Source organism: Gallinula chloropus, assembly GCF_964237585.1.
Source record: "Gallinula chloropus genome assembly, chromosome: 3".
NCBI classification, from domain to species: Eukaryota; Metazoa; Chordata; class Aves; order Gruiformes; family Rallidae; genus Gallinula; species Gallinula chloropus.
The window spans coordinates 84,435,472-84,457,072 of NC_140087.1; the positions used below are offsets into that span (position 1 = coordinate 84,435,472).

At 45.1% G+C, this 21,601-nt stretch overlaps 1 protein-coding gene across 2 annotated transcripts in view; it reads left to right on the top strand.

The window, feature by feature from the left end:
• Positions 1-11,825: 11,825 nt before the first annotated feature.
• The window catches only part of RTN4 (reticulon 4), a gene marked incomplete at its 5' end in the record, with an annotated part of 44,928 nt that continues 35,152 nt past the window's right edge, over positions 11,826-21,601 (top strand). For both annotated transcript variants that reach the window (XM_084262250.1, XM_084262251.1), the window contains one exon: positions 11,826-12,270. In XM_084262250.1, the coding sequence (XP_084118376.1) occupies positions 11,826-12,270 (445 nt within the window). The remainder of the gene's footprint in view (positions 12,271-21,601) is intronic.

Consider the following 21,601-nt stretch of genomic DNA (forward strand, 5'->3'; position numbering starts at 1 on the left):
CTGAATCAAACTATTAATACATTCAGTTCAGCAAGGTAACCCGAAATTACCTTTTTTTTTTTTGCTGTTTCTCTGCTTCATCTATTTTTGTGAGAAAAGGGAATTTCTTGCCCTTTTTTGTCTTTTTTTTTTTCTTTTACAATGACTGTATATTGGGCTCATGACCAGTTTAACTCTTTCTCTCCTAATCTTCTCCTGTGTGGCCAGAGGCCACTCTTTCAGAAACGCAGGGATACAAACTTCATTTTGTTCTGCCTACTTTCTCTCTTCTCCAGCTGCTGCTGAGTGACGCTGGTTGGCTTGTCCTCCCACCCTGGCTGCAAAGCACCGCCAGCTTGCCCCACTATTGTTCCATTTCTATGCATGGATTCCCACCTTTCTCCTTTGCCATTTCAATCTCTTCCACACATAACCCAAGCCCCAAACTCCTAGCTTCAGTATTACATTGCTCTTCCTGAGAGAATGACATCATTCAGATGCACACAGACAGGAGCAGCCAGCTGTTCTTCATGCTGCCTGGATTAGATGGCCATTATTTTGGGAAGAGTGCCACACAGCTTATGGCAGTGTCAGAGCTGCTGTGTAGCAGCACTGAGAACACAAATACCCAACATTATCTCTTGCAGTAGTCCTGTGGGTTCCTTATCCAAGTATTGCCGAACGCCAAACCCGCCTATCTTGCCAAATGCCATGTGACGTTGCCCCAGGTGACATGGCTACAAACACTGCACACACAAATCCCACACACCTCCCTGGTGCCAAGACTCAGCAAGGACTTTAAAACAGATCAGTCATGTGCTGACACGAAGCCTGACACGAAGCAGAATAAATGGAAAGGAAATTGTTCTGTATATTGTGCCATTAACTTCATGGGCATAATGATTCTTCCTGTCTGTGGAGCTGTGCAAAATCCAATGGGAAAAAGGAAACCCTGAGCCCATTCTGGCAGGAGGTATTTTGGGTGTCTGTGTACCGTGCAGGGGCTGTGGGGCAGGGCTATGGGTTCGTTGTATTCACTCTGGGAACAGGAGATTGTGCCTCCTTAGAGGCTTACAGCTGAGGAGAACTCAGGGAAGTGTGTGCAATTAGCTAGAATATAATACATAATGCCTGTATATGCTCTCTCTTCTATTCAGGTCTGCTTATGTACCTAAAATGTGTATTGTGGGATACTATTCTGAGCTCACTGAAGACCATTTTTTCACTCTTTTCTTTTTCTCCTTAATGCATGTCTATATTTCCTTGCTTGCTTCTGGATCTGTCTTTAAAATCCAAGAGAATCCAAAACATCTGCAAGAGAAATCAACTAGCCAATAACTGTAGGTAGCGAATTGATGGCTCTTTTTCCACTGACCTCTTTGGTTTGTTGTTACCTCTTTTTTCCAAAACACCCCTACACAACATGTATTACATGCACCTGTTGCATTGTGTTTTGTGAGCTGTGTGTAGGAGGAATTGACTTCTTAACACGCTGGTACCTTGCATAACACAGTGAGACCTGGTACCTAACTGGGAAGTGTAAGCACTCTGCAGATGAACATGCACTTAATTAAAGCCACACAGCCAGTCAGGCCAGAGTCCTGTATTTTGCTTTTTTGGTTCACATTTTGCATATGCATTTATACATACATATGCCACCCCCAACTGTAAATGCATAAATACTTAGGCTGAAATTTCCAAGTAGAGAGGAAGACAAAATCCCTAACATGGTGTGTTTAAAACTTGTATCTTCATAGGAACACAAAAAACATTTAAATGTTATTCAGTTGCCACAAAATTATCTACAATTGAACTAATGTATTGTATACTACATATTTATAAGGGGGCATCTGATTTAATTGTTAAAGCAGTTCAAATAGCACTTGCTATTTCTGAAAAATATGGGAGACAATATCCTGCACTATTTTTAGGAATAACATATTTATCTTTATTTGGTTGCTATTAGAAGGGTGCTGTGTGAAGAAATAAGAAATAACCAGTCCTCGGCTGGTTTGGTCTGAAGGAACTAAAGTTAATAGTTTGAAATTGTGCAGTTGCCAGGGCTGATCTTTCCATTCTGTGGGTCAGCAGCTGGAGGGCTAGTCCATTTTAGTATCCCTTTTTGTCTGCTCCCAGCTGTCTTTCTTCTTATCCCACAATGGGATACATAAACTACTTTTACAAGTTCAGCATCCTGGGGCAGCCATAGGAATGGATTTTTTGGGGGAGGGAAGAAGTGCCAAAGGTGAGGGCAGAGAGGCTGAGTCTACAGAGGTAGTAACCAGTTGGTGGAAAAGCCAGGATTGATGATTTGTCTAAGTATTACATTTAATTAATATAAAATGCATATACATCTTGGTGTCATACAACCTTTCTTTTTGTTATATTCTCAGGGGAAAAAGAAAAGGATACTTTGCTTCAAAGAAAGAGTTCAGTGCAACTGTGGAACATCTGAACAAACTTCAAGTTATAAGAAGGGTTAAACCTGGTCAGATAAGCAGCAACATGATGACACTGAAGATTTGGTGAGGGAATTTGTGTAAAAGTGGACTGAACCGAAGGATTCATCTGCGACAGGAAAAGAGGGGAAGCATGCTCCTTGCAGAGTGCTGAAAAGTGGTATACCTTACCGCCACTTCATTACACGAGCATGCCAAAGTACAAAGAATCTGACAGCACATGGTCTGTGGTCAACAGCTGTTGAGCAAAACAAACAAATTCTTAGATTTAGCTAATAGGAACAAGGAGGCTGTCTTACCAAAAGAATTGATTTAAAATGGCAATCAATAGGCCGGTTAAGTTCTTGCTTTTTTTAATAGGATGCATAGAAACCAATTTTTCACTGTAAGAAATGGGATGTGCTGAATAATAAACAAAACTGACATGAATTCAGTGGCAGCCTGTAAGTCTGCACATACTCACATGCCTTATTGTTACTCTATATTATAGTCTAGGTAAAAGAAATTACTACTGGTGGAGTGTCAGAAAGCTGCTCATCATGGCTCAGACAGGCTGGCTTTGCAGCAGACTACACAGCTGAAGCTTTATGGTTTTATTCTTTTAGCAGCAGTTGTTTGAAACTGATTAGTCAGGTGGTATTTTGGGAAGGAAAAATATAAGAAAGAAAAGACATTTTTAAGGAAATCATTAGTGAACAGGGATTAGGTAAAAATAGAAATAGCAAGCAAAAAGAAATGGAGAATAAAATAAATTTCTGGGGATAGATGCTGCCTGCCAGGTCGTGATGTGCTCAGTCAGAGAGATCTGTTCAGCACCAGTATAGCACAATGCAAAATTTACAAGAACTCTACTGAATCGATTTAATTGCATCAATCTTAAAGGCTGCTAGTTCTAAATTCTGGTTTTATTTTCTAAAGCTTAAAGTGGGTAAGATTTGGATGAGAAACAAAGAACATATAGCAAGCTAGTCCTAAAGCAAAACCCATTTTTTATTTTTCAATTTACCCAGACATTTCTGCCCAGGATATGGTCAAGTTATAGTTCTTTCCAGGCCCATACATTAAAATTCAAGCTGTTTAGCAATATGATTCTACCTGATGGAATAAAACCAGTTAATCTTGGCTAATAGCCTGTGCTGAAGTAGTAATTTGAGCAGATGTTACATGGTATTCAAGTAGTTTTTAGTGAAAGTTGGCCATGAGCCAGCAGTGTGCCCTGGTGGCTAAGAGAGCCAATGGGATCCTGGGGTGCATCCGGAGGAGTATAGCCAGCAGGTCAAAGGAGGTGATCCTCCCCCTCTACTCTGCCCTGGTCAGGTCCCACCTGGAGTATTGTGTCCAGTTCTGGGCTCCTTGGTTTAAAAAGGACAGGGATCTCCTGGAGAGAGTCCAAAGAAGGGCTACGAAGATGATTAGGGGCCTGGAACATCTCCCCTATGAGGATAGGCTGAGTAAGCTGGGACTCTTCAGCCTTGAGAAGAGAAGACTAAGGGGGGACTTAATTAAAGTTTATAATTATCTTAAGCAGGGGATGCAGGGGGAATCAGCCAGCCCCTTTTCAGTGGTCTTTGGGGATAGGACAAGGGGCAATGGCTGCAAGTTGGAGCACAGGAAGTTCCGCACCAACATGCGGAAGAACTTTTTCACAGTGAGGGTGACAGAGCCCTGGGACAGGCTGCCCAGGGAGGTGGTGGAGTCTCCTTCTCTGGAGATATTCAAGACCCATCTGGACACCTATCTGAGTGATATGTCCTAGGGAGCTGCTTTGGCAGGGGGGTTGGACCCGATGATCTCTTGAGGTCCCTTCCAACCCCTACAATTCTATGATTCTATGATTCTATGAAATATGTTAGTTTTTTACCAGTCACAGTGAGAAGAGTAAAAAATATATTTGCACTAAAAAAAAAGTGTTTGAAAATAGCTTAGACTAAGTAATACCTGCCAAACATCCTGAACTAGAAAGTCTGACAAACCTTGGTTTTCTTTGGGGAATAACATGGCCCTTTGTAACCTTTCTTTCATGAGCTGTTTTTCCAAGATCTTTGCCTTTCACTTCCTCTCCTCTTCACGGGTTATATCAGAGAGAATTCAGCCTACAAAACTTATCTCCATTTTTTTCCTCTGTCCTTGCCAAAACTGTGGCTGCGCCTAGGTCTTCACTGCAGCTCCACTGGCATGACTCACCCAAAATACATCCCTATCTACAGCAGTCAGAAACTAGTTCCAAAACCAGTAAAACTAGCAAATTCAGGTTTCCTATGGCTTCGGGTCTTACACTGTTTGCATCTCTATCCTGGAATATCATCCGTAGCTCTCACATCTCTCTTCTCCTTTTTGGTTTTGCCATGTGGGCTAAAGATTGGCATGCTTGTAAAAAACTACATGGTAGCTGATGGCTCCCAAACAGAATGGGTAACAAACAAGTTCTTCCAGCTCCCTCTATGTGAAGGAGAGCTCATCAGCTCTCTGTAACTTTGCCAGCTGCTGATTTTTACAAAACTATAAGGAATTTAATATCTTTGAATCTTCTACCACTGCCATAATTAACTGAGATTGTCCAAAGTGTTCAAAAGCTGGAGTGTTTTATGTAGGGAAAGGTGAAGGAGATAAAGGGCTTCATTGTAGGACCAGCTTGATGGGATGCTGAGAAAGCGGGATAGTTATGTTGAACATTTTTTTAGCTGCCCTATCTTTGTCTGACCCAGATAAAAGGAAGAGCTCCCTAAACACTCGTGAGGAAGAAGCAGCACTCACAGTCTTGGTGGTGTCTCCTAGAGCTGCCATACCTTCTGTCTTTGGAAGCCAAACCTGTGCTGCGACCCCAAAAGACCACCATAACTCAAGTGAAGACTCCAGCTTCTGTGGTCTGATAAAAGCAGTTACAAGGCACAAGTTATTAAGCTGCAAGCAAAGTGCTAGAGGATGGTGAGCTGGTGTGAGGCATTTAAAATCAGTGTTGTTGCCTCCAGTGCAAACTTTGCCTGGGTGAGTTTCATAGCCCCAGTTGCAATGGCATCAAGCTTGTCTGCAGTAATGGTTAAAATGGTGCTACTGCTATCTGACATCTGCTTACTCCTGGGACATACTTGGCAGCCAAGGGAGTAACAGTGAATGTTGGCTACCAGGCTGTTTCTTTCCCAAGTGGGTAAACATCAATGCTGAAAAAGAGCAAAAATGTAGTTCTGATTTAACTGATATGCAGTTTTCCTTTTGAAAAGCAAACCATTTAAATTTCAAATTATTATAACTTATGTAAACCCTAAGCTTTAAAAAAAGCTATTACAATGTTGTAGATAAAATCCTGTGATTTCAGATCATTCATTTCTGCTGTTGGACTTTTGACTTGTAGTCACTGAGCCAGTGACAGCACTAGCTCAGCATCTGGAATCACAGTGGTGGAGCTGCCAGATCAGCTCCTGCCACCTTCATCTTCCCCAGAACATGAAGGGAACCTACCTTCCTCAATGGGTTTGTTCAGCTAATTCAGCTCAGTCACTTGTACGTTCCAAGTTAAGAACTATCAGAGGTTGAGCAGCCCTGATTTAGAGAGGGGTTAGATATTCTGAGCTTGGAACGTGACATCCAAATTCTGTTCCTGTTTTAAAACTATACCTGTAGCTTACAAAACTGTTCTGTGCTCTAATTTGTGATGTAATGAGTAGATCCTCCTTCCTACACTCCCTGGGAATTGAATGTCACAAAAACATCAGTCCAAATTACCCAAAAGGTACTGGGCATCAATGGACTTTCTTCCCTCCTGCACTCAGGGAACAAACATTCCTCCTTCATTACTTTTAATTACACCATGTGGGATCTTCACATAACACAGAGCAGAACTATAACAAAACCATTTTTTTAAAGGAAAAGACTAAGTATTAAGGCTGAAAAGTTTGAATTTAGACATGTCCATGGGTATAGATCTAAACTTGATAGTGATTTTCAGCATTCATGTTTAAATGGAAAGTAGGATGGGAGAACATGAATTAGAAACAGTACTTATGATGTTACCTGGATGAGTTTGCAAGAAGCATTAATAGAGAATGGATTTTTTTGTGTCTAGGTCCAATGAAGGTGGTGGTCCCTATGCTCCTATGGCCAAACTGGTAAGTGAATAATTCAGTTGTATTTCTTAAAAGTGTGAGGGGCTGAAATGTAGCAATATTAAACCTAAAGTGGGGACCTACCTGTTTTCTGTGTAATCTGAAAAATGTTCACCACTCAGGTTCCTTAGAAAATTTCAGAAATGCTCAGAGAGTCTCAGAATCTTCATGTTCCTGTAGGTTTCCATTTTCTGCAGTGACCTGGTGAGTTTAGAAAGTGGTATTAACAGTGCTATAGTGTATTTCACTCTCCCACATTCCAGTGGTTCTGTTTTCCTGATACACTATTGTTAAGGTGTGAGTGGAAACATTTTATTCAGGTTTATTAATAATATATTGCATCATTGTAATAATGAAAGGTAAGTGATCTTTATTGGCACTCAAGGACTTTTCTGATTGACTGCACGCTCCCTCAGTGTCCAGCCCTTATTCCCCTGCCCAGGCAGAGAGGAAAGGACTTCAAGGAAAATATTTATTTTAAATCCACACTCTCTGGTCATTGGGAACTTGTTATCCTTACAAGCAAAGCAGCCTTTGCTGGGATCAGTGTTTAGATAGGAGGCTATCTGGGAACATGGAAGTGGTACAGGAAATGTTTGAGGGTGTTGCGCAGAAGCCTCGTGCCTCTGCAGCATAAACTTCATCTTTGGCTGTGGAAGAAGCCCACTGCTTAGGGTCCTACATGTCAGTAAGTTGTAAAATTGGTATCTTAACCATGTATTGTCTTTTAAGAGCTATTAGTGGGGCTTTGCAAGAAGAACAGTCAGACCAAAATCCGATTAATGGTGGATTCCTGTGCAGTTCTAGTGAGGGAATTCCTCATGCCAGTCTCATTTGCTGGAGAGCATTGTTGTTGCTTTGATTCATTTAAAATGCTGGTGTATTTTAATGGTGAGCAAATACATTCCTGTTCACTGCTGTGACAGTATTTTTAGTGCTATGTGTCAGCTTTGGTTCCCTTGAATGAAAGCTCAAACAGCCCAAGTTGTGGCCTAGGAAGAAATTACCTGGATGTAGGAACTTAAAGCTACAGCTAATGGCAACTTTTCACCCGTGGCAGTTGGTGTGATGTAGAGCTGTCCTTACACCTCTCCTGTTCATGCAGATAGACTGGCTTGGCACCTGGCTGGCTGGCTGACAGAAGTTTTAAAGAATGTTTTGTGACAGATCTGAATCAGAATGCTGTATATTGACATGCTTATTAGGACGTTTGTAATAGAAATGGAGGGTTTTGATTTATCAAGGTGATGTTGGGAGAAAGAAAAACCCCACAATTAGAAGTATTTTCTCCATTTAAGTCAGCCCATGGGATGGTAGAAACAATTCCAGGCTAGGAAGTGCCCCAAGCACTACAGAATGTAAAAGGCTTAGAAAGCCACTGTCACAAAAATGTTAAGTATGGTAGAAGACCAGGCTGAAAAGCAGGCCCCACGGAAGAGTCTGCTGGAGCTGAACCTGACTCAGTTACTATACAGAGATGGCAATCCCTCCATACCATTGCTTTAAGGCTTTCCCTCTTTATATGCTGAATTTGTATTAATAAACTAAGCAGCTATTTTGTCACAATATCCCACTTCTCATCTTGAAACAATGTACAGAAGATGTTCAAATGAAGACAAACCTGCTAGGTAAATATGCTTGATGCCCAAGCCACTGCAGCACAGGCATAATCTGAAAATGGCAGTTTTCTCCTTCCACAGATAAAGACAAGATGCCTGAAACCCAAAGGATGGCACTTTGATCTTAAAAGGAGGGACAGAAATCCAAACATCCTTGCAATTTTAACTCCATCTTCTTAAACTTGCTCAGGGATAGGGTTTAGTAGAGGACAGGTACAGTTGGACTCAGTGATCTCTAAGGTCTTTCCAACCCTGTGATACTGCCGAGACCAAACGGGTTTGTTTCTGTCCCTGACCCCGCTGTGAAGTGATAATACTGCATTTGTCCATTCACGATTATTTTTCTAGTCTATGATACGCTGTGATATCATCTTACTTCTCTAAGGTCAAGCAGAAGAGCACAGCAGACAGAAAAAAAACCCACCCAGCCATTGTCAGCACTGCTGTGGAAATTCAGAAACACACCAACTGGCGTTCCTTTTGCACATGCTGGAACACTTCCCTTCTGCTGTTCACTGCATGAAAGTATCCCATGAAAACTAAGTTTGTAAATTAACTTGCTTAAATTTAATTAGCTGCAAAGTACTCCTACTTGTTGACAATTCATATAAGAATTGGAAAATGTTTAAATTTTGTTTCTAAAGAGCTAAAAGAAAGAGTGTTTTGCAGTATATTTTCAGCACTGCAGAGCTGGATTTTCCCCTTGCTTGTTAATTTGACTTGCTCAGGCTATCTGGAACTCCCTTCCTGTTTCCCTCCAAGACCTTTACTCACTTCCTTTCTCTAAATAGAAACCCCTTTCATTTCTCTTCAACCAATGATGGATTCTCCTTCAAGCATTCTGATAAAGTCAGACAAATTATATCTACATTCTTCCTACTTGCAGATGACCACAAATCACTGCAGTAGTTATGTTAAAATTAGTTTCAGTGGTTTCTGTGTGTCTGTACTCAGAATTCTACAATTTTTTAAAAGTACCTTGTTGCCATAGGGTATGTTTTAATGGAATGTTAAGACTCTGTTTTCTTGTTTAAGCAAGTGATGAGAAAAATAGACTGGCTGGTGAAATTATAAAGACTTTATTCAAAGTATTTTCAATTGCTTTGCAGAAAGTGCAGATTTACAATATGAAAATATAAGTCTATTTACTTTCCTGGTAGGTAATAAATGAGTACAGGGAAAACCTTAATTTTCCTTTTAGGAAAATATTTCAAGCCCAGTCATCTACTGTCAAGGGGGTAAAATGCCACTGAAGATTACAGACCTCTATTCATCGATAAGGTCAATAAATCTGGCCTGGCTACTTTTTTTTCCCCTCAGATAAAAGCCATCACCAGATTGTTCATCAGTTCTTAATGCAATGTAGTTTATTAAGCTGCTTCAAAGAGTAAAAGTGTTCTGAGAATTTACGTTATTCCAGAGCTAAGTGCTTTCTTTCCCCCATGCATACTCCAAATTGCCTAGCTGGTGGGAAAAGAGAGGAAGATTTTCTTTGTACACACATACACTGCAGTAGCTGGTGTAAGCCAGGGGCCAGACACAACAATCAGTAAGTACAGAGAGCTGAAGGTATCGGCTTATATCTTAAGTCATGAACCAAATTATTCTCCACAGCGTCTCTGCTGGGATAACAGTATTGCCTTCACTGTGTTTATAAGAAGACTCTTAATATTCCTTCCACTCATTTCTGGTAGTGATAGGGAATATTGATGTCTTTGTATGTTCTTTAAAAAAACTCATCTGGAGCTTCTTGTGCCCAAACCGAGACTGGATTGGGTGCAGGGAAAGGGTGACAGCAGAGCTTCTCTAGCCATAGCTTAAGAAAGCAAAGGCTGGACAAAGTGTGTTCTTTTAAGCAGGTTGGAAATTTCAGAGAAAAGAGCAATTTAAATCAAAGGGAAAACTGGGGTAAGGACTTCTGTTGGCCTTGAGCAAATGGCTCAAGGAAATTAGAAGCAGGTCCTTAGTTACTTAGAGGAGGAGATAGTTTAGAATAGTTTTCCCAAGAGCAATAGCAGCAACAACCCATCCTGCACTCAAATATCTGGGTTCACAGAATGCCTGTGTTGTTCTGAGCCAAGAGAGGACTCAATGGTGGGGCCCTGAGAGCCCCTCTGTTCATTTGCTGCCATCCTGCTCTGTGGAAAGTCTCTGAATGCTGGATATCTAACCCCAGTTTCATGCTCGAGCCGATTCCCATGCACCTCTGCATACGCTGCACCACAGGAGTCATTAAGTGAGTTGTTATTCCTCAGGTTCTCGTGTCTCACCAAACTTGTGGTTTGTTTGCTCTGAACGTTGCTGTGAACTAATCTCTTTATACAGGCAGGTGTGGGAGAATAAATCATCACGGGTTAAAACTCTGTAACAATGGAATAGTATTAAATATAGAATTTTAAGTCCTTTTGGTGTTACTGTGGTAGCTGCATGGGTGGAAATTGCATCCAAATACACGCCCTTTTAGCTAAATTAGGTGTTACCCTGAGGGCTTTGGCCAATGTTCCATCTCCAAGCAGAAAGCATGATACCACACCAGGGTCTAGCACAGAGTTTGACACCAGTTTTTACTCTGTGAGCAAGCTGCCATTTTTCCTGCACAAGCTGCTTAGTTCCAGTTTAAAGACATGTCCCAATGCACTCAGATGCCCGACGCCAGGTCGTATGAGTGGTTAAACGAGTTTTACTCTTCTGAAAATGTCTCCTCTGGTCTCTTTACAGGCCCAGCAAGCTGTTTTGCATCATGTTTTGGTGAAAACTTCCACCCTGCTCAGAGGAAGGCACAGACTGGCTCCACTCCCCACCCCACCTCGGGGGTGACGGTCCTGCTTGCGCCGGTGCCCCAGGAGCGGGATGGGGCCCGGGACGGAGCCTCACCCGCTCCCGGCCCCTCAGCGAGAGGCCACCCGGGATGCCGCACGACCCTTCGATCACAGCCAGGGTGAGAGAGGCCGGGTCGGCGTCGGGCGGTGCCCTGCAGCCCCGCGGTGTGCAGCGGTGCACTCCCCTCGCTCAGCAGCGGAAGGCTTCTGGCCGCCGCCTGGAAGAGAAGCGTCCCGCGGGCAGGCGGGAGCCCTGAATCGCGGGGCGCCTGTCGCGGGGCTGCCCGAGCCCGGCCCGCGGCTGGTCCCCCAGCTCCGTCACCGCCAGCTACGCACCCGCACTCCGCCCTGGTCCCCGGACCCGACCCGCAGGGGGCGCCGCGGAGCCGCCCCCTCTCCGCAGGGCCCCCGGGTGACGCGCAGGTGGGGCCCGCCCGACCCCGGGGCGCCGGTGTCCCTGCCCCGGTCCCGGCCGCGGGGCCCTGGCGGGCCGCCCCCGCCCCACCCCGCGTTCTTCGCGATGAACTTTACCCGAGTTCTGCATCCCCGCTTCGCCGTCCCTCGCGCCCCGCCCCCGCGCTGTATATTCATGAGGCGGCCGCACCCGGCGCCGCGCCCCATTGGCGGCCCCGCGCCTCCTCACGCTCGTACTGGCCGTTGCTGCCGTCGCTCCGTGGTGCGGCGGGCGGGGCGGGACGGTGCAGGCGGCCGCGCCCAACCGCCTCCCCCACCGGTGACTCAACAGGGCGTGGAGTCCGGGTCCTGCGGCGGCGGCGCAGCCCTCGTCCTCCCCCCGCAGAGGCACAGCCCCAGCGCCGCGTACTCATTGTTTCGCCAGCTCCAGGCACCATGGACGAGCTGGACCAGTCGCCCCTGATTTCCTCCTCCGGGCCGGCGCGGCCCCAGCAGCCCCAGTTTAACTACCAGTTTGTGCTCGACGACGAGAAGGAGGAGGAGGAAGAGGAGGAGGAAGAAGAAGACGAGGACGAAGACTTCGACGAGCAGCTGGAAGTGATGGAGAGGAAGCCCGCCGCGGCCCCCGCCGCAACCCTGCAGGAGCGGCCGCCGCAGTTGCTGGATCTCGGCGGTCCCGTCGAGCCACCTCGCCCCGCCGCTCCGGAGCCACCGCAGCCCGACTGGAGCCCCTCGGGAGCCGTCTCCTCCTCCTCCTCCGCCACCACGCCGTCCCCCGCGCAGGAGCAGCCCTCGGCCCCCGCCCGGCCGACTCAGCCTCAGCCGCTGAAGCCCGAGCCCACCGCACCCCGGAGAAGAGGGTCCTCCTCCGGGTCGGCTGGTGAGTCCCTCCGCCCCGGGGCCGGGAGGGCGGCGGGGGCGACGGACCCCGCAGTCGGGTGCCTCCGCCGGAATCGCTCTGGTTCTCGCTCCCCGCTGCCCCGCCGGGACGCTCCCTTTGTCTGCCGGCCCTCGGCCGCCTCCTGCAGCATCGCTCCCTCCCCTCAGCCGCGTCGGGGTGCGGCCCCGCTCCCCCTGGCCCCGCCGCAGCTCGTCCGGGAAGAAGGGCTCCCCTTCCCCCTTTTAATGGTTTTTTTATTATTAATTTCTTCTCTTTTTCCCTCCTCCTCTCCTCTCTGTTACGCTCATAGCGGGAGGGGGCAAGCGCCGCCCCGGCCGCCGCCTCGCACATGGGCCGCCCGGGGGCGAGGTCGCCGCCGCCTGGCAACGGCCGAGTCGCGGGCGGGGAGCGGGGGGGGGCCGCGGGGGCCCGAGCCTGAGGTAACGGCCGCGGCCGCCCGTCTGGGGCTGCGCCGCCCGCGCGGGTCCGGCAGGTTCTTCTCTCAGCGCAAAGCCCGCCCGCGGCGGAGCTGCAGCTTTCCCGTCCTCTCGCCGCATCGTCCTGGGCGCGCTTCAAGCGACGCAGCGGCCTAAGGGCGTGGGGGGCGCCGGGCAGCCCTGCGGCGGGCAGCTGCCGCGGCCGTGGGAGCGCGGGGGAGGAGAGAAGCGGGAGATAATCGCACGCATTTCAAACAAACCATCTCGTTGGGAGGGGTGAGGGAGAGGAATTGAGGAGCAGCCTCTTTTCCTAAACCTGCCTCATGCAGGCAGGGAGCCAGGGAAAGGTGAGGGCGCGGGCGTCTCTGCGGGCCTGGCAAGCGCGCAGCCCTGCGGCCGGCAGCCCTGGGTGGGAGACGCAGCTCCGGCTCCAGACAATAAGCCTTAAACCCCGGGAGGGAAGGTGAACTAGTGAAGTATGTGCGTGGACGCACAAAAGGCATGCAGGCTGCCGGCTGCTTTAGGTGTGGCAGTACTGGGGAGGAAAAACATCATCATCCTCCCACCCTGCGTGTGCCTCCTGGATGGCCGCAGCGAGCCATAGCTGTCATCCCTTCGTTTTGGGGTGCTGCCGTAGTGGAGGGCGTGCCGCCCCCTGAACAATTGCCAGTGCTGCCAGACCCTTCGTGCAAGGTCTGATCCAGGAGCCGACCCTGCATGACTAATGTGTTGCATGCGGATTGCGTTGCAGTTGTGCCTTGGGTCTGCTTTTGCTTAGCTCAAAATACAAGAGCTAACCTTGAGTTCATTAGAACAGTGCAAGTGAACGAATCAAAGGGCCTTACTATCATGATGGTGCATTCTTCATTGCTGTTGGTACGCTGCATACGTCTTAAAGGTATAGGTTTTCAGTAGTTGGATGTCAGGGTATGAGTGAGCAGGCTGTGGCACACTTAGGATTTAATAATGAAAAAAAAAAAAGTATCTGGAACAATGAGAGACCAAAAGGCCTGTTAAACCTGAATTCAGTTCTGTTTGGGGGGGTTTCACAATGCATTTTATTTGCATATGTGACAGGATTTCATGGTTAGTTATGCAGCTGTCTTTCATGAAGCTTACTCCTTTTTGTTCTTCTCATAGCCCTCTGTGTAGCAACAGGCCAAGGAGATGCTTTTAAAAATATTTTTTTCCCTTTTTTGTTTTTTTTGTATTTCCACCATTTGGAGGACAGATGATGACAGAAGCTCGCAACAGATTTAAGAGGAAGGATCCTATATGATAAGTGAACAAAATTTTTTCCTGGCAAGTTGTTTGGGGTTGTGGAAGGATTGAACAGAATGCAAGGAATAGGATCAACCAGCTTTTGCAGTGCTTTGAAAAATAGGGACACAGGCATCATTTCCAGAGCTAATTTATGTTCTCCTCCCTGACCCCTGAAGGATAAGGCAAGGAGCACAGTAACTCCTGAAATCTATCCTCTTTGTTTTAGAGTAGAGACCTAACTGTGAAAATTGGGTAACATAGCTGAGGAGTGGTGTCACAGAGTTAGATGGCATTTGGAAGGGACAGAAGTTATCAATGGTGGTTGATTTGGAGCTCTGAAGCGAGGACTGGTGTCTCTGGGAGGCCTGGTTTCCAAAGAGGAGGTGGTGTAACACATAATGCTGACCTAATGATGGGTTGGGATATTACAGGCTATGTTTTAGGAACTTGATGAGGACAAATTATTTTGATAAAAGTGTTGTCTAGTTATTCATGAATGTTTTGGTCCTCGCAGATGCCAGAGTACTTAGTTTCAAGCATGTTAAACATCCATTTAAACATCAAGTATTTTCTAGTTTTGCATCTACCAGTTTGTGTTACAACTCCTTCTGTTCAAAATGCTTGGGTTGGGATAAGTTCACTTTCAGTTTTGCTGTGAGATTGGCAAAATTAGCTTGATGCTTGCAACTCATGGCAGGGTGACCACGTGTCTGGGATGATGCCCTCCCTTCTGAAGTGTTGCAGTTTCATTTACTTTCAGTTGTCATATAAATTTAAGGTATAAGCAAAGGAATGTAGTTAATAATCTAGAGATTTATGACATTCTCTTATTTCCTTCCTATTTAAAGTCTAAGGCTTGGACTTAGTACAGGTTTGAGGCAAATAACTTTGAAATTCTACTTCCAAGAGAAAGTAGCATTGCCTGGAGTGAGTACGGAAAGAACAGCAGGGATTCTTTTATCTGCAACAATAGGCCATGACGCTGGGTTTTGTCAGCCTAACAATAGGGGAAATGTATAGGCTACATGATGGGCCATTAAAATATAGTATTTATATGTCAGGAGGTGTTTTAAAAAGGAAGTCTTACTATTAGTTACATACTTGGGGTATTTAGTATCATTGTTATAAGAGACTGTGACATAATTACATGTAGCAAGTCTCTGGCTGTGTATCAGCAGCCTACCTTCTTAAGAGCCAATATAAATATTTGCTGGAGAAGAAAACAAGCAGGAGGACTGCAGTAAAACTTAGGCTGTCCTGGACACTTTCTTCCTTTGCTACTCACTGTTACATGGTAGCAAAAATTACAGTTCTTCCTGAGCGATTACTACTTAACTCTTTTGATTACCTACAGTTACATAGAGTGCAAACAAAAGTAAATTTAAGGTAGTTGTGCATGGTAAAGTAATGCATATTTTTTTTTTCTCCCTCCCCCCCCCCAGCTGCCCAAAGAAAGATTAACCACTAAACTATGATAAGAAGATAGATGCTCCTTCCTATCTTTAAAGCCCTAGGTCCTAGCAGTGCATGCTGATGCTTGTGAAGGCAGCTTATATGTCACTTGCTTGGAAGAGACTATTGGGACTTGAAGTTAAGCCACACGCTTACAAGGCACCCGTGTAGTAAGTGTAAGCCACCAGGCTGGGCACAGACCAGCATCCAGAGCAAATAAAGATGTCTCCTTGCATGTCAGTTGCCTGCAGCCCAGCCACGGTTCAATACCTATGCAAATCTTCTGAAGGGCCAGCTTATTAGTCTTGTTTTTCTGTTTAGCTTTATAGGACTTGGTTTTATTTCTCAGTGCTGAGAAGAGGTTTTGTGAACAGTTTGCGTATGTGCAGACAGTGTCAGGGATGGTCAGCCAGAATGCCCCAAGCTGTACCGGGAGCACACAGACTGTTCACTGTTAAGAGTTCACCCTCACCAGGGTGACCCCAGCTGCCATAGGTGGTGATCAGAAGGAGTGATCTATGCCTGTTTGGGCTCACTCTGCAGAGCATGGCTTTCATCCCACAGTGGGAATATGTGAATCCTCTGATTTGCATTTGATACAAATTCTAAAGCATCATATACGCTCCTCAGGTTGGGGTTTTTTTTCCTGTATTGCAGAGCTTTCCAGTGAGCTGCTATGTATGCACAGACTCCTACACAGGAGTTGTGTGAATTTTAAGGACAGGATGCAGCATGACTCGGAAAAAAATACAGCTGTCCTTGAATACTGCCACTGGTGACTTTGATTTGCACTCTTCAGTTGCTAAAATGTGTTCCACTGATGCTCAGTGTTTCTTTTAGGGGTGAGATCCTTTTTACTCCCAAATGTAGGCAGTAAAGCTGTAAGAGAGGTGGTCACAACCTAGGTGTATCAAAGTTAGAACATGATTGATTTTTTTCCTGTTACACAGTTTCCATTACAGTGACATCTGACTGGTATAGTACAGCTGGTATTGTTGCATTTGTAGCTTGTGTTCCCATCTAGGTGAGTTCACAGAATCACAGAGCTGTAGGAGTTGGAAGGGATTTCCAGAGATCATCGAGTCCAACCCCCTGCTAAAGCAGGGTCCCTAGGACAGGTCACACAGGTTGGTGTCCAGGCGGGGCTGGAATATCTCCAGAGAAGGAGACTCCACACCCCTGGGCAGCCTGTCCCAGGGCCCTGTCACCCTCACTGTGAAAAAGTTCTTCCACATATTGGTGTGGAGCTTCCTGTGCTCCAATTTGAGGCCATTGCCCCTTGTCCTGTCCCCACAGACCACTGAAGAGGCTGGCCATTTCCCCTTGTGTCCCACACTTCAGATCTTTATAAACATTAATAAGATACCCTCTTAGTCTTCTCAAGGCTGAACAGCCCCATTTCACTCAGCCTTTCTTCATAGGGGAGATGCTCGAGGCCTTTAATCATCTCTGTAGCCTTCTCTGGACTCTCTCCAGGAAAAGACTCCAGGAGTCTTTTTTATACCATGGAGCCCAGAACTGTACACAGTATTCCAGGTGTGGCCTGACCAGGGTAGAGTAGAGGGGGAGGATCACCTCCTTTGACCTGCTAGCCACAAGGGATAGTTCAACAAGGCATAGTTTTATGGAGCATGTGCATGATGTCCAACTCCTGTAATTCAGCTGGTTTAAGAGTTTCTAAAGCTAAGCAGCTACTTCTTCTGGTAACCAGAAGTATGTGCAAGGATAGACCTGCCAAGGTTGATAGTATATTTACTTTGTGTGTATCCTTTGACTTGCTTTCCAGGATAAAACCACACAGCTTCCACCTACCATATAATGATGTAGCCCTCAGGGAAGTTTTAAATTGCATTGGGAGTTTTCCCCTCAGAGTTGAAATCCTACAAACCACAAGTAACGAGACAGTGAAGAACTACTGTTTGTTTGCTTCTTTTCCCTTCCTCCCTATCTGTACTTAAAGAAGTTTGCAGCATGTCTACCAAGTGACTGCTATCTAATCAACCCTGTTGCATCACTGCTGGTGAGCACTGAACCTCTTGTCTCATAGCCACTAAAAACAGCACTCTTGTAAGTTTATAAGGACTAAACCAAGCCTTCCAGGCCTTCCAAGCCTTTTCTCCTGCTGACTGGTACAAATTTGCAAGGAAAGTGTCCTTTTGCAACAGAAGATGTGTTAGAATCCAGTCGGTAGTTGGGGGAATATAAAGGCATGAGGTCAAGAGGCGCAAAGTGTGGCAGGGAGAGAAGCAAGCTGTGGTTGTTGGCAATTGGTATGGTCAAAAATGATCTTAGAAGTAGAACTGTGACTAGAAAAAACATGATTTTGAATTGGCTTGCAGATGTAACTTGTATTATTTCACTAATATGGGAATATGGGATGCATTTTTCTAGTATAACTTTCTGGTTGGTGTATTGTGAAGAATGTTGGTTTTGCTTCCTCCGGTGCCCGGGATGATGAGGATGTGGATTTTGGAGAGCACTCGCTCTGGGAGCCTGGCTACTTAGCAGAAGGCATCTAGGTGCTGTTCTTCTAACCCCATAAGTTCCCATACTGGTCGAATTCCATGGCCACTCTGCTGCTTGATACCCGATTCTGTGGGAGATTGGTTGCTTTGCCTTTCAGTGTCCATGTTGCCCCACCCAGCTGCTGTGTGGCTCTCATGAGGTTAGTCTGGCCTTTGTGTGCCCAGAAGGTATTAGAACAACAAAGGGCAGTTAATTTACGACGTGAGGCACATCTTGCTGTGCTGGAGTTACGTTTCTTTGTTTGTTAATATTTTGAATGCAAGAAACCTTTTTTTTTTTGAGCTGGTGTGTTACCATAGTAACTATAAACTCGGATACAAAAATCAGCAAGGCATAGTTGAGTCTGAAAGTGGTCCTTTGGGGTCTACCTATTTTGTTTTTTGCTGACTGGAAAATGTAAAGCAACATGTGGCTTGCACATAAATTGTCCTGAGATACTCAGAAATGCTTATGCACTAAGTAGGAGGAAAATTGTGTAACCATAAAGCTGCATTAGAAGTAGAAGATCAATGGGAGAAAAGCTGTTATTACCAGGTAAATATAGTGAATTGTGAGACTTAAAATGAGCAGAACAATTGAGTGTGTTTTCCCTTTTAAATTTATTTCCTGGTTCGTGATCTAAAATAGAAATTACTCCTCTTTTGCTTTGAAAACACCACACAATGTTTTCTACTTTGTAAGACAGTTTTTAGGGCCGTGGAGCCCACTGCCATGTGACACGCGTTTGGTGGATAGCTTTTAAAATTGCTATTTCCATCAATAAGAGCTATTGCAGTAGCTTAATAATGGGCTTATTAATATTCACAAAGTCTGAGAAAATCAAATTATCTTGGTAGAATGTTTTTATCTTTCAAGTGGAAGTAATCAATCTGCTGCTATCTGTAGCTGTCAAAATAGGAAGATTTCAAGTTAGGGATGTTTTTCAAGTACTGCTCTTCCCTGAGGTTTTGAATGGCATAGTTCCATTTATTGCTTTCTGCTGCATGAAGAAAGAATACTTGTTTAGGTTCCCCCCCCCCACCCCCATGTGGAAGTGTTGGTAATACCAGTTTAGCCTGCCCTGGTTTTGCTGGCAGGCTTGCCTTACGTCTCAGGAACGTACTGTGAACTGGCAGCTTTTTAATGAACGGGGCAATCATGTCATCAACTTCATCAGCTAGGAAGAATATGCTAATTAAGATGTCTTTAAATAAGACACGAGACTGTGATAAATATAAACTTTTCTGTTGCCAATTACAAATGTTCTCACTCTGTTAGATGCTGCTGGTTTAGTGTCAAAATCCTACTGCTTATCCAGTTGTTACTGGTTTGTGACAGTTTCTCTTGAACTCTGCTATTCCCTCCTTTCTCACAGGAGATAAAATTCCTCAATGCCTGTCCTTCTGTCCTCTGTGTGTGATAAGGAGATGAATGCCAAGTAAAACAGATGAGAGAGCATGTGTGAGGCCTTCAAAAGTGGCTTGTAGCTGCAGAACTGAAAGGAAGGGGAGGAAGTAGAAAGACGTATGTGGTGTAGCAGTGGAAGAAAGGTTGCCACTATCTTGGTCTTCAGACCAAGTATTCATGTCTTCAGCGTGAAATGCTGCTCAGAGGGCAAAGGGATGCATTTCCAGTGGTTTAAACCCCAGTTTTCTTTAAAAGATCACATTGTTAGATAAGCAAATCGGGTTTTGTATGCATGTGAACTGTGCCAGAGACACAAAACCGAAGTGGGTATCTGCACCCTGCACCGACTGACCAAGATCTGTTGCAACCCAGAAAGTGCAGTGCTGCTTGATACCGGGTCATCTCTTGATGAGGACGTCAGGACAGTGTGTGCAACCTCAGTGCTTCATCCATTTTAGTGAAAGAGATTCCTGTACAAATGCTGGTGCCATAATGAATCTTCTAATGAATGTCCATGTTCTTTTTCCCTCTTTTGAGATGAAGATACCTTACACATCAATTTGTTTTTCTTTTGCAGACTGTAAGGTCTTATATCAGAGGCTTGTCACACAAGGTAACGTGTTGGGAATAGATGCTAAAAGAAATCAGTAGCATCTTTTCCCCATTCTTTAATGATTAATTTAGCTAATAAATATATTCTTCTGCAGTGATAAAGTTCCTAATCTAAATACTACTTAATTTGGTTAATTGTGGGGAAAGCAAGGGAAAACTCCATCTGTACAAATCGGTGAAAGGGACTCTTATGATTGGTATAATCTCTAAAAATAAATTGGATAATGTCTGCATAATGATAGGCTTTGCATGGCTCTCTAGACCTCCTGCCTTTGAATAAGTTCTTGTCTAATTGTTATATTTTTCTGCTTTGTGGCACTGCCAGAACCCACATTTCTGTTTGTTGCTTCGATGTATGGTTAAGGGGTCCGGGTCTGCAAGAAAAGCTATTAAGCTTTTAGAGGAATTATCTAGTAATTTTTTTGGCTGCACACATTGCCAAAGATTGCGTATTTAGCTTTAAAGCCCTGTCTAGCCAGACACAGGTGTCTGGGGTTGGCTGGATTGTTTCTTGCTGCTTCTTCCTGTTTAATTAAATATAGGAAAGTAATTAAAATTGGTGACTAAATGCTGGATCTGTGAATGTTCATATCTGAGATTTGTTCTAAATTCATTCTAAGCATTGTTACTAAATCTTACTTGTGATTTTAATAGCTGTGCTAGTGAAGTGGGTATTCCAGGGCATCATGGTGGGCTGTGAACTGTTGACCTGTGGCCACCTGATGCTAATACTGGGATGTACTTACCCCCACCTGGTGCTGGCCAGTAATAAGGTAGAATTTGTGTGATTTGGTTCAGTTGATACAGCTGGGGAGAAGGCACAGGTCTTCAGGGCACAGTTAATCTGTGTGGCACTTGTTGGTGCGTGTTACTTGCTCGTCTGTGGGCTTAGTTTATGCTCAGAAGCCAAGAGGTTTGTCTTCGTTCTTCAGACGATTTAACTCTCCTCATGCGGAGCTGCTGTGGACTGCTGGTCTGCAATAGGTATGTGCAGCCTGCTTCTGAGAACTCCTTGGGTTGCTGTTATATTTGGTGTGAGAATATGAAAAGTTTCTCTGGAGTTCACCTATGTGACTTTTTTTTTCTTTTTTTGTTTACTTTTCATAACAAAATATGCCAGATAAAATTCTCTCTCTGAGAGCGGGGTTGTATTGCTGAGGGCTTTTAATAAGAAGTGGTGTGTTAGAGCAGAACTATCCTCTGATATAATGCTGCTTGGATTCTGTCTGTAGCGGTGCTGATCAAAATGTTTGATCACAGGAGCGAGGTGAGGCTGGTGCTTGAGAGTCTGAAGTATTTAACTGCCTTTTAAAACACACCCTTGTAGTGTGGATACTTTTTGTTGGCAACCTGGGACTGAATTGTAATAGAGCCAGAAGGAGCATATCTTCTTTGTCCATCTGTTGTTGCTTTGGTTGGCAGTTGGGTGTTGCAGGGAATGGTACTGTCTGTCTTGCTTTTTACTTTAGCTGATGAAAGGGTGACATGATGTTCACCTTGCCTCTGTCCTCATGTGCTTTATGGTGTCTGCACTGCTGGGCAGCTTGCCTCAAGCCAATTTTTCCACAAGAGGAAAAGTTGCTGCAAGTTGGACCATGTAAACATGATATCAAACCCTCCTCATGCTGAACCCAGTTTGGTGTTAGATTTCTGCT